Source organism: Pteropus vampyrus, unplaced genomic scaffold (assembly GCF_000151845.1).
Source record: "Pteropus vampyrus isolate Shadow unplaced genomic scaffold, Pvam_2.0 Scaffold223, whole genome shotgun sequence".
NCBI lineage: Eukaryota > Metazoa > Chordata > Mammalia > Chiroptera > Pteropodidae > Pteropus > Pteropus vampyrus.
Genome location: NW_011889004.1, coordinates 1,473,082 through 1,485,057, shown reverse-complemented (window position 1 = coordinate 1,485,057; position 11,976 = coordinate 1,473,082). Strand labels below are relative to the sequence as shown.

At 55.0% G+C, this 11,976-nt stretch overlaps 3 protein-coding genes across 10 annotated transcripts in view; 2 read left to right on the top strand and 1 right to left on the bottom strand.

Annotated features, from left to right (window-relative positions):
* The window catches only part of EMID1 (EMI domain containing 1), a 36,539-nt gene extending 34,395 nt beyond the window's left edge, over positions 1 to 2,144 (top strand). Inside the window, exon 16 of the mRNA XM_011373395.2 lies at positions 1,899 to 2,144. Coding sequence (XP_011371697.1) covers positions 1,899 to 2,023 — 125 coding nt within the window. The 3' untranslated portion in view covers positions 2,024 to 2,144. The remainder of the gene's footprint in view (positions 1 to 1,898) is intronic.
* Positions 2,145 to 3,833: 1,689 nt separating this feature from the next.
* RHBDD3 (rhomboid domain containing 3) lies at positions 3,834 to 10,138 on the bottom strand. Of its 7 annotated transcripts, none has more exons than XM_023538450.1 (6): positions 10,054 to 10,138; positions 6,764 to 6,953; positions 5,709 to 6,092; positions 4,634 to 4,793; positions 4,257 to 4,544; positions 3,834 to 4,170 (listed from the first exon to the last, which is right to left on the bottom strand). In XM_023538450.1, exons 2-6 carry the CDS (start codon positions 6,909 to 6,911, stop codon positions 3,993 to 3,995), a joined length of 1,158 nt encoding a protein of 385 aa, XP_023394218.1. In that variant the 5' UTR covers positions 6,912 to 6,953; positions 10,054 to 10,138; the 3' UTR covers positions 3,834 to 3,992. The 7 variants fall into 7 exon arrangements, with proteins under 7 accessions (XP_023394218.1, XP_023394217.1, XP_023394219.1 ...); XM_023538449.1 differs by lacking the exon at positions 10,054 to 10,138 and adding an exon at positions 9,184 to 9,319; XM_023538451.1 differs by lacking the exon at positions 10,054 to 10,138 and adding an exon at positions 9,236 to 9,318.
* The window catches only part of EWSR1 (EWS RNA binding protein 1), a 26,333-nt gene continuing 23,512 nt past the window's right edge, over positions 9,156 to 11,976 (top strand). Inside the window, exon 1 of one of the 2 annotated variants that reach the window (XM_011373373.2) lies at positions 9,156 to 9,496. In XM_011373373.2, the coding sequence (XP_011371675.1) occupies positions 9,484 to 9,496 (13 nt within the window). In that variant the 5' untranslated portion in view covers positions 9,156 to 9,483. The remainder of the gene's footprint in view (positions 9,497 to 11,976) is intronic. The other variant, XM_011373372.2, reaches the window with a different exon arrangement.

Genomic DNA, 11,976 nt, shown 5'->3' with positions numbered 1-11,976 from the left:
GAAAGCCCATGCCCACTCTCTGTGGCCGTGAGCCTGGGACAGAGGTCCCACGAGCCAACTCTGGTTGTGGGCCTGGAAGGGGTGATGTGGGAGGAGGGGAGCAGAGTAAGAGATGGAATCTTCCCCATTGGCCATCATACACAGGAGGTAATGACTAAAAACCCAGATGGGCACGTTTAGGTTATAATCAACGATGATGATAATAGTAACAGCTGTCACACATCCAGCCCACCTCAGACTGGGGCATTTACAATGATCATTTCCAGACCTTACAACAAGCTGGCTAGGTGGGCGATACCATGCCCATTTCACAGATGAACAGGTTCCGAGGGCTCATGTGACTTCCCCAGGGTCATAGGGACAGTAGTGGTAAGGCCAAGAGTCTAATCTAGGTCTGTCCTCTAAAGCACTGGCTCTTTTGACTCCATCGGCAAAGGTTTGCTGACACCTCTGTTCCACAAGGCACTGAGTGGGGCCTGGAGGAAACCAAGGCCCTGAATTTGATCATGTCAGAACACCACCTTGTGATAGACTCACAGTGCCCAGAACTGCCAGAGACCTGGGTCGAAAGCAGACCAACCTAGTGACCACAGTCCAGCATGTACGGTGAAAACCACTTCCTACTCCTAGTCATGTTAAACACTGCAAGAGTGTGACAACAGGAATGTTAAATCCACATTTCAGATGAGGCTCAAAAGTCTGTGACTTGCCCAAGGCCACGTAACTGGGACATGGTGGGGCCAAGACTTGGCCCTAGCCGATGTTGGAGCCTAAGCTCTGTGCTACCCTTCCTCCTATGCTCCCTGATTTGGGGCATGAAATGACCTTTGACTCTGACCACATATGCATATTTGCCCCCTGGGTTCCCAAATCTCAGCCCAGAGGTGCATGGGAGACTGGGGCACACAGTGTCAGGGTGCTGAACAGTTATGATTACAAGGATATAGGCACTTTCCTGGCAGTACCTTCAATGGGAAGCTGGTGGTCACCAGAGGCCAAATGTCTGTCCTGTGAACAGGGCTTTGGAGGCTTAGCTAAGTCCTCCATCCTGGGGCTCTCTTCCCTGAGCATTGTTCTTCCCCTGGCAAAACAGCCCATCCTTCCGACCTGCACATTTAACTTTGAGAGGGATTGAAGTGATAATCACAGAAGGCTTCCTGGAGGAGGTAGGTCCTACTCTGGGTTTTGAAGGATGTGTAGGAGTTTTTCAGATGGCAAGAATGCCAATTGTTCAGTTTCACTCTTGGGGGACAGCTCATTACTAGGCTGGAGCATATCTCACCATAGCCAAATTGGAACTGACTTCAATAATTATAGTAATTGGCTAGGACCTCAGGGTATATATGGAACTGTTCCCCTGGTTTTAGAGATGAGAAAGCTGAGGCCCTGATGGGTCCAATTTGCCCAAAGCTACAGAGTAGGTTAATGGCAGAGCTTGGCCTTCTTAAACCCTTCCCCACCACAGGTAGCCTAATCCGAGGAGAGAGGAAGTGAATGTTCCCTGGCCGTACTTTACCCAGCTTTGAAATGGAGATGATTCGGGGCACACCTCCACCCCAAAATGTAGAAAAGAAAAAAGGAACTATACTTTTATGGAGCATTCACTACACATTAAACATTTCAGGAACTTGGTGGGTTCATTTATCTGCACAGGACAGAAAATCAAATAGAGGTCCTCAGTGCTCTCTTTGGGTTGGGGGCTGATTACTCCCTCTTGGGTCGGGGGGACACTAACCAGCTTGCAGACCCCCTTCTTTCCCACAGCTCTGCCTCCCAGATGCCAGGGCAGAGTGCACCTGGCAGAGTGCCCAGTTCCCCCACCCCCCCCAGAGGGCCGAAGGGAGGTGGGTTCCTCACATAGACTTGACTAACCCAGCCTCTCTCCTTCCCTCCGGCAGAACCAGAGGGGTCAGGGGCAGGCCCTGCCGGCACGGGTACCCCCAGCCTCCTGCGGGGCAAGAGGGGAGGACACGCAACCAACTACCGGATCGTGGCCCCCAGGAGCCGCAACGAGAGAGGCTGAGGGCAGAGGCAGCCCCTCCGGGTGGGCCGGGCCAGGCTTCTCTTCCCAGCTTGGACTAAACCAGCTGCCTCCAGGGACCACCTGTCCATATTTATTAATGTCTTCAGGGTCTTTTTGCCACCTAGGCCTTTGAGGGAGGAGGTCTAGGTCTTGGTACCCTATGCACATCTGATTCATGAGGCTGAGCAGGGACTGAGGCCTGAGGGAGAGGTGGCCCAGGTGGGAAGTGAGGCCTTGCTCTGGGTCCTGGGCCTGTTTCCCTCTGTGAAATGGGGTGATGCAGGCCTATGGGGAGGGGATGGCAGGTTTGCAGTTTCTGTCTTCCCATCAGCTGCCCAGGTATCCATGCCTGCAGGCACTGAGGGAGCTGGGGTTCTGCCCAGCCCTGGGCACATGCAGGGATGATGAGGGAGGGCAGTCTCACCTCCCTTCCTCCCCATCAAAACTCAGAGGAGCCCACCTGTGCTCCTCTCCTTGTTTTTCGGTGCTGAGTTCTCAACCTTGAGGTCAAGCTGCCTGGTCTTACAGGATTTTGGGAGCTCTTTGCCTCAGTTCTGTACCGAGCCCCCAGCCCCTCCCATGTCCCAGGTGGGGAGTCCGGGCATGGAGAGGGATGGGCCACCTGCTCCCACAAAGCTTGTGACAGACACCAGGAGGGAGGTGTCTACCAGCCAATAAAGGCCCTCAGCCTGAATTTCCCCCAGCCTGGTCTCAGTGTGTGCTCAGACGGGGGACAGTGGGACAGGAACAGGGCCCTCTTCTCAGTGGCCTCCATTGCCCACCTGCAAAGCAGGTCTGAGGCTGGCCTCATAGGGCTGAGGGGACCAGGTTCTATTGGCCATCACCTGGGACATGGAGGCAGAGCACAGGCTCAGTCTACCACCACCCACCCACCCCCAACCCAGGTGTCCAACAGTGGCTGTGCTAGGGGAGCAAGGAGCTGCAGAGACCTCAGAGCATCTTCTAGACTGGGTGACCTGCAGCTTCCCCTGAGCCTGTTTTCTCACATGAGGAAATAAGACTGGTGGTGTGTCCTTAGGCTTCCCAGTCCGTTTCTGGACCCCAGCTGATGACCAATAACAGGGTCGGTCTCCAGGTGACTAGAATGTAAGCTGCTCCAGGATTTAAAGCCCCCTGCTCTGCCCCTCAAAGTTCAACTTCCCAGATGACCCTCTGCCTTACCTCTACCCCGGGCCCATCAGCAACTCACACCCATGCCCCACTCTCTGCCTTCTTAGATCTGTCTACACACCTCTCCTCTCTGGGAAGGGGCAAGGACTGAAAGGGGCCAGGAGGGAGGAGCTGCTGCTTCAAAGCTGAGGAAGCTTCTCCCCCACCACACCCCCACCCATTGCTGCCTGCCCACGGGGTCCAGCAGTGCACAGCCGCCAGCCACTGAGCCTGCTCTGGGCCAGGCCTAGGAGACTGACTGAAATGGCCCGTCCCTCAGGGTCACTGGGGCCTGTGGGCAGTGAACGGATGGTATTCCTGGGGAATCAGGGAAGGCTTCCTGGATTGCAGTCTGATCTCTGATGGCTGAGACCTGAGGATGGGTGAAAACTAGCTGGGAAACAAGTGAGGAAGAATGTTCCTGGGCAGTGGGTCCAGCCCAGCAGAGGCCCAAGGTGGAAGACAGAGCTTCCTGGAGGAAGAGGCTGCATGGTGCAGGAACAGCAACACTGCATCTCTGTATATCAGGGAGCTGCTCTCCTACAATCTGCTTTTCATTCACTGTTCATTCATTTACCTCCCTGGCCCCCCACCCATGCCAACACAGAAGAGTCAGACACAATTGCTGAGCCCAAGGAGGTCCAATTGAAAAGTAAACTGATTTTTATTCTAAACAGTAGCAAGGCAGGATGCTGGAGGGGGCTTTCCTGCACCCCCTGTACTCAGCACACAGGGCTGGGACTCAGACTACCGACCCATAGGCCAGGCCTCTTATCACCTGAGGGCCTGCCTGTGTGTGCTAGGGGGGCCCAGGGCCCTCGGGATGGGCAGGCCCACCCCTCCCCTGAGTCACCAAGGCTTCAGTGCCCACCTCTCCACCGACCAGCAGTGATACAGCGCCCTCCACACGGCCTGTGGCTGCCAGTGCCACCACCGCCTGCTCTGTGGGGAAGCCCATGCGCTCCAGCTGCTGCAGCCTGTGGGATGGAGAGGACAGAAGGAGTGTCAGGGTCACCTTCAGCCCCCACACCCAGAGATCCCACCCCTGCCCACCCTGCCTTACCGCAGAGAGGAGACAGAGGACTTAGGCAACCATAGTGGGCTCTCAGGATCCTGGGCTGGCCCCTCAAGAAGTGAGGCCTGGATTCCCTCCTGTAGCATCTGTTCATCCAGGGCTACCCACAGTGGGGTCCCTGGGGGGAAGCTGGGCTCAGCCCAGGCCAAGCCCACCTCTGAGGAGCCCTCCCAGGTCGGCTGCACAGGCCCCAGTCCTGGTGGGAATGGGGCTGAGTCTTCACTGTGGGACCAGAGACTATGGGAGGCCATGTAAAGAGGTCCAGGGGTGGAGAGCCTGGAAGGGCAAAAGCAGAAGAGGGCCTGACTGCCAGCCACTGCCACAGCTTCTACCACCAGGTCTGGTGTCCTCAGCATCACCCTCACCTCACTCCAGGATGAGTGACAGGCAGCTCAGGCATGCTGCCTGGGGTGGGAAGGAGCCTGAGTGGCCAGCACCCTGCCAGGGCCCTGCACAAGACACCCTCCTGCAGTGCCTGCAGCCGCCTCTCAGAGAGCTCCAGCCACCGGAAGGCCCCAGCTGCGTCTGTCTGCCCAGGGCAGGGCAGCTGGTCAAGGAAAACCAAAACCAGCCACGGTGAGCCCACACTGTATGCCAGGCCATGCCACGTGTATGATGGACATTCCCTCATGTCTCCTCACTATAACCCTGCAAGGTATGTTGTCACCCCAGTCAGCAGTGGAAGTTCTGAGAGGAAAAGGGACCTGCCTGAAGCTACTCAGCCTGTAAGAGGTGAAGCCAGATGTGCCTCACCCCAAAAACCTGTCTCATCCCATTTCAGCCATCCCCTGCCTCATTCTGTTCCCAGAGTCCCATCTACCTGATCAAGTCTGTGACACCCCTGGGCCCAGTGACACACCCCTTATTGCCCTCAGCCAGGGCAACATGCTCCCCACTCCTAAACTACAGGGGGTCTGCCTAAGCCCACTGTTCTCTCCAATCACAGCTTTTCTCAACAGACACTAAGCATCTTTGGAGCAAAAGTCTATGTTTAATGCACACGCACCACCAGCCACAGATGGTTCCCCCTTTCAGTGCCCAGAGCACGCCAGCCCACTCTCACCCCTGGCCTTTGCACTTTCTGCGCCCTCTGCCTGGCCACTCTCCTTTTTCACTTCTCTTCACCTGAACCCCCCATCCTGCATGTCTCAGATGCCACCTCCACTGGGGAAGTCCAGGTTAGGTGCCTCCTTGGGCCACCTCGGCCCTCCTGGACTCCCTTTTAAATTGTAATTGGCACCTCCACCTGGCCCCGAGTCCCCGGGCCCCAACCCAGAACCTGGCTAGAGGGGAACATGGAGATGCTCCTGGAATGTGTGTGCACAGCTTTCTGGCATTGTTGGGCCTGACCACCTTGTGCCACCTCCTTCCCAAGCACCCTGGGGGCCCAGCCACAGAACCCACACATCCACACAGGCCCAGGGCCCAGCCAAAGGATACAGGCCAGGCCAGCAAGGAGGCCGCAGAAGAGTTGCAGAAAGGGTGGCTCAGAGCTGAGCAGCGGTGTCAAGGCGAGCAGCAGCCATGACAACAGCCACGGTGGCAGTGTTCCATGGGGCCATCTACGGTGGTAACCCTGCCCTGCCAACATGGCCAAGTGGACAGGCATGTATCCACAGCCACCAGCGGCACTGGACACCCCGAGGCCTGCCAGCATCATGGCCATTAACCCAGCAGCCAGGGCAAGCAGAATGGAGGCATGCAGGAACCGCAGTGTGCCTAGGTGGCACTCCTGCTGCCAGCCCAGTGCAGGGAGGAGCAGCAGACTCAGGAGCAGACTTGGTAGGGCCGTGTGGCCCAGAACATGGGTCAGCAGCCGGTGTGCTAGGAGAAAGAAGGGGCTTATGTGCCAGGTTAGTGGCCTCTACCCCCAAGGCTGTCCCAGGTGTGTCAGGTAGGGAATTATGCCCTGCCAAGGGTACCCACTAAGCCAGCCTCCCCTTCCTAGGAGCCAAAGTCTGCCCACTGCCAGCAATTGCTCATGGAGGGGACAGTGGGCTTCCAAACACTGTGGCTACTACTGGGCTGGATTAAACAACAAGCTGGATCCACCACTCAGTCTTCCCAAGAAAAACCAAGTATGGATGAGTCATTTAACCTCTGTGAGCATCACTTGGGTTCCTCAAATGTAAATGGAAGCCGCTATTATTACTGGGAAACAGGAACCCAGCTGGGACCACTCCTAGAACCCCCAGCATCTCCTCCCCATTCTTATGCTTAGCTGAAAGCCTTAGTTCTTATTTCAAGGGAAAGCTACCAGAAAGGGAAGCCGTCTGAAGTCTTACTCACAGGCTCCCACCCCTCTGCTGGCTCCTCTGCCCTCCTTGGCTGTGGAAGAGCTGAGAATGCTCCCATCCAAGGCTGACCTTCCCAGGGGCACTGGGTCCCTATCCCTACCTGGCCACTACAGGAGGCACACCACTCCTACCAGCTGGTCTCAGGCCCTTACAGCAAGTCTCTTGCTTTTTTCCACAGCCCATGTGGCCAGCCCTCACCCTGAAAGGGGTCCAGCAGCAGCTCTGGGACCAGGGCAAGGCTGGGGCCGGCCCCCACCAGCCATAGGCTGCTCATTAGCAGCATCAGGACTGAGGAGGCAAGAGGCAGCGCCGGGGAGAGTAGGCCAGGGGGTCCTCTGCCACACATAGTCTGGCTGAAGGCGGTCAAGGGTAGTCCTGGGGCTGTATGCTAGGGGGAAAGGAAAACAGTAACAACAGTTATTATTGAAGCTTTTATCTTTCTTTCAACTACCCTACCAACAGCTCCATTTTACAGAACAGGAATTGAGGCTGGAAAGGTAGGCTCAGCAACCTGGCCATAGAGGAGCTCAGACCCTAACCACGTGCTTAGCCATCTTACCAGTCCACCTTCCTATGTGTGATGGGGAGGGGCCAGGCTAAAAGGACCCTGGGCCCTGAAGGAGTCTGGGGTGGGAGGCAGAGGGCCAGGGCAGTTAAACTGGGGCCTTGGGCTCCCGAAGAGGGGTGCAGACCCCCTAGGGCAAATTCAGGGCCATCTCCAGCTTTCCTCTGCTTCCCTCAGGCTGCAGACCAGCCACCTTCCTCCCTTCTCTTCTCCACTGTGCCCAGCCTTAGAGCTTTAGATGGCCTCAGCTGCCCTTGACCAAGGGGTAGAGACCAGCCAATGGGCAGGCAGATTGGGAAGGGGGTGGGGCTGAAGAGTTTGAGGAGTGGCAACAGGAATCCTACACCCTGAGTGCATACAAAGTGACACCGGACTGAGACATAGCTTCCTCTCCGTGCCCTAAGCACAACTCTTCTAGCCCTAGCTCCCCATCCCCCTTCCAGTATCCACTTCTTCTTGCTGTGTATCCCTGGGCAAGCTTTCCATTCTCTGAGCCTCTCCTTCTATAAAATGAGGATTAAGAAAATCCTTTCTTCATAGAATGAGAAAAAGAAATGGGCTAAAGCAGGGCCTACCCCACTACTCATTGTATGGGAGGCAGATGTAAGCACCAGCTGGCCCAACAAGGGGAGGCCTCAACATGGAGGCAGCTGCTCCAGCCTTGCTGGTTCAAGCTCTGGCCTTCAATCGTGCCCATTCTTTGCCCTTATGGCAAAACTTTTTCTCCCCATTGTCTCCCCTCACGTCCAGACTGTCCTCCAGGTCCTGCTGGAACCCCCTCGCTCCTGGCCAGGTCTGTAGGTTTCAGGAGTCCCACTGAACTGATTTCGTAAAGCAGGAAGTAAAATCCCAGAGAGACAAGGCTGCCTCATCCGCTCCCTTGTGAAGGGCATCAACGGCATCAAAACCCACCTGCCAGATTCCTGCAATGTCCATCTCTTCAACAGGCAAACTCCTTTGCACCCTTTGAAACCCAGCTCAAATGTCCCCATCCCCTTCTCTGGATGACCACATCATAGTGCTCATTGTAACTAATGAGAGCAGCTTGGCCTGTCTTTCTCCCTGGCAAGTGGACTCAGCTGGGAGAAGCGGGTGTCCTTCCTCTTACTCATCCCCAAATTCCCCAAGGTGCTCCCCACACAGAGCTGGTGCTTTGTGTTCACTGACAGAAATACACGAGCTTGACACCACATCCCGCTGAAAGACTTAGGTGAGACTGGGCTGAGACCAGTAAGGCAGACAGGTGCCACCCTTGCCCGGAGCCAAGGCACCCACTGCAGGCCGCCTCCTGCACCTTCACAACTATACCCCACCCCCAGGTACCGTAGCAAGGGTGGACTTGTCCATGGACAAACAGAACTGGGACTTAAACCCTACCAGCCTCAGTCTCTTGCATCTACAAAATGGGGCTGTGCACCATCAGGCCCTGCCTACCTTACTGGGAAGCCAGAGAAAAAATGGGAAGGCAAGGATGGGGAAGATTCTTTCGGGTAATAGAGAGTGGGGGTCCCAGGATGTGGGTTGGACTCAGCTTTGTGGCTTTAGGAGAAGTACCCAAATCACTTGGGCCTTAGTTTCCCCTTCCGTTAAAACAAAGGTATGTATGAGAGATGATTAAAGGGCCTTCCCAACCTCGACCGTTACTGGGGGTGGGGGGACTGTGCTCTCTCGGGGCCGGGTGCTACGTTCGAGGCCTCCCATCCAGCCCACCTGCCTCGGCCCCCGCCCACGCCAGCCCGGGCCACGTGTCCCGGGGTACTCACTGCGGAGCGCGCCCCCGGCCCCGGGAAGGCTGGCGAGGCCCTCGGCTGGGCGTCGGGGCTCTAACTTCTCGCTGAGGCCCAAGCGCCCCAAGCCCATTCTGCTCGCGCTCGGGAGCGTGACCCCGAATGACCCACCAGCGCGCCAACCCCTCCCCCGCCGCCCGCCGATTAGTCAGCAGTTGTTCTAGGCCCAGGTCCCTTCCCCCAGCCCTCCCGCCGGCCTCCGTTTCCCTTCAAGGCAGACTCTTGAGAGACGGTCCCTAGAGCCAACGGACTTAACCATCCCGTACAATTTAGTCTCGTGCGGAGAATTACTCCGCCTTGATGCCAAGACTTGCTCACCGGCCGCTCCCACCCCTTCGATGCTACTTTAGCCCGCGCGTCACGTCCGGCGCTCTTTAGAAAGAATTAAGACAAGAGTAGAGAGCGGTAGGACGAGAAAGCAATGGTTTGCCCCTCCTTCCCTCACCCCCGTAGCCTGGCCCGATGGTAACGCCCGAGGTTGCGGGTTTCGCGCCTGCGCAGTGCGGCGCCTAGAGGGAAAGCGAGAGGGAGACGGACGTTGCGAGAACGAGAAGGAAGGCGAGAAAATGGCGTCCACGGGTGAGTGTGGTGGAAATGCGGCCGCGCCAGGGATAGCCAGGCCGCCCAAATCGGGGCTCGTTCGTCTCTGGGGGGTGTATGGGACGACTGAAGTGGGGTTTCCGAGGATGTGAGGTACCCGCCGCTGCCCTACAAATTCGAGAGTCCACGTTCCCCTCCCCTCCCCCACTGGGCAGGCCGGTTCTGGAACCTTCCAGCGCCCTCGCTGCGCAGGGGGCTCGCCGCGGCGGGGTTGCGCGGGGCCTTCGGTGGCCTCCATTGTGTGGCGGCCGTCGGGCCCCGCACTCCCTGCCTCTCGCCACGCGGGCGGGGCCTACGGCCTCTGGGGCCCCGCGTGGAGCGGGGCGCTCGACCAGGCCTCGAGCCCGGCACCTTGAAACCTGAGGGGGGCGGGCACGACAGCAGCTCGAGAAGCCGCGAGCCCACTGCTCTTCTAACTCTTCCCCACCCCCATTTGCAGGCTGGAGGGCCAAACCCGAAGGCGACTCTGCCTCACGGAGAAGCCCGGGGGGAAGGGAATAAAGGCATCGCGGATTTGTTAGCCAGAGGGTGCTGACCTGTGAGCGGGAGCCCGGTTATCCTTAAGGCCCAGTCTGATGTGGCGTCCGGTGCCGTCTCGCTGCCGCCTCCTCGGCGGGTTTTATATGGCATGTGCTCCCCCTTCTCGAGTACCCCAATCGGCTGTTCTCTCGTGGTGCTTCTTTTTACCGTTATTAATCCCACCTCTTTCTCGCCTCAAAAAGCAATTAAGTAGCTTCTTCTCAGGACCATTTTTCAGCAAACGCCGAGAAAGATCCGTTGTATAATAAGACCAGTCCGGATCTCAAGGCCAAAAATTCTTCCGAAAAGAAATTTCTGGCCTCTTTGATCTCGGAGGAACAAAAGGCCCGAGTCGGCATATGAATTATGCTTAAAGAGTCGTCTCATATGTTTATTTGCTTAGGTTAAGCCGACAGGCTTGTTTTTTCCGTGGACGACACAGGGAAGGAGGCACGGAGTGGACTTGGAAAGAAAGCCCAGGATGGGAGCTTGAATGTAGTGTCTAGGGTGGGCCTTCCTGCAGCGAGTGTTTAAGAGTGTGGCCTAAACATCACCTGCACTTTGCAGTCTGTTCCTGCACTAACCTGCGGTTAGTAGTAGGGTGGAGCATTTTCTCTCTGGGAGTATATTCTTAGACATCCTTACTTCAGGCCTTATAGGCAGTGGGATAAGAGGAAAGCCAGGCAAAGCTCTGGGTCCTTCCTAGTCTTAATTTGAAAAGGATCCAGAATTCAGTTTAAGGACAGTTGAAGAATTCTCCCCAACTGTGTGGTAAGTAGGCAGATAAATGCTGGCTGTTGGTGCCAGGGTACAGAGTACCCCTAGGAGAAAGGACTCTGAAATACCACAGCCCAAGACACCCTGGTGGGAAAGTTTCCACAGAGCCCTTTCCACCTTCTTCCCTGCAGTGTTCCAAGTTTTGTAAGGAGATTGCTACTCTCCCTTCTGCTAAAGCTTAAGGAATCAAAATGTATATGTTGAAATTTGTGTGTGGCTGGACATGCCCATTTTTTGTCTGTTTTGCTCAGACTGTTACTTCTAACCTCCATGTACTATTATTAGGGTTACAATTATGTAGACACAGAAGTAGGCCCAGCTGAGGGACCTTCGGGGAGTCGTAACTTATCTGAACTTTGGTTTCCTTTTCAAAATGAACGAGTTACATTAGATTATTTAAGAGCTTTTTGAGCCCTTAACTTTTGACCTTACAGCAAAGCTTTTATGGTTCCCACAGAATTTCCCCATTCTTTCATGCATGTAGTCTGAAGCTCTCAATCTTTACCATTTGGATAAGTGCCCTAAATTATCTAAAAGCCACTACCTTGGGTAATGTTAGATGTTTTTCTCCTCATATATGTCATATATAGAAAAGTACCTAAAGTACAGCATTATAGCCATTAAACAGAGAATTAAAATGCAAACCCCCAAGTTAACTACCATTCAGACCAAGAAATAGAACATTGCCTGCTCACACTCTAAAGGCTCACTTGGATCACAGCCTCCTCTCTGCTGAACCTGTCCATTTTTAGTGAAATTTTCAGCTGCATATTTGAGGGTTAAAAAACAAAACAACTGATTGCTAAATCTGACCAATGTGTGACTGTAGCATTTTTGAGGCCATATGTTTGTGTGCTGTAAGTAGGTAAGTTATCGTGAAACAAATTTGCCACCTCCCTTAGCCCACCAGTGTGGGGCTAAAAGCATCTGGTTTCACACTGATCTGAGAACATTGGTTGTTCTGTATCACCTAGGCCAATTTTATGTTTTATAGAAACTTTCTTTTATAAAACACCTTGCAAGCATTGAACTTAGATGTCAGGGATTTAGAATCATTTCTCTCAGAAACATCAGCAAAATGTTGGTTAAAATATTTAATTTTTGATGCTTCATTGGTGTTTTCTTGTTTGTTTTGTTTTTTGAATACCACTTGGAAGAAGTGA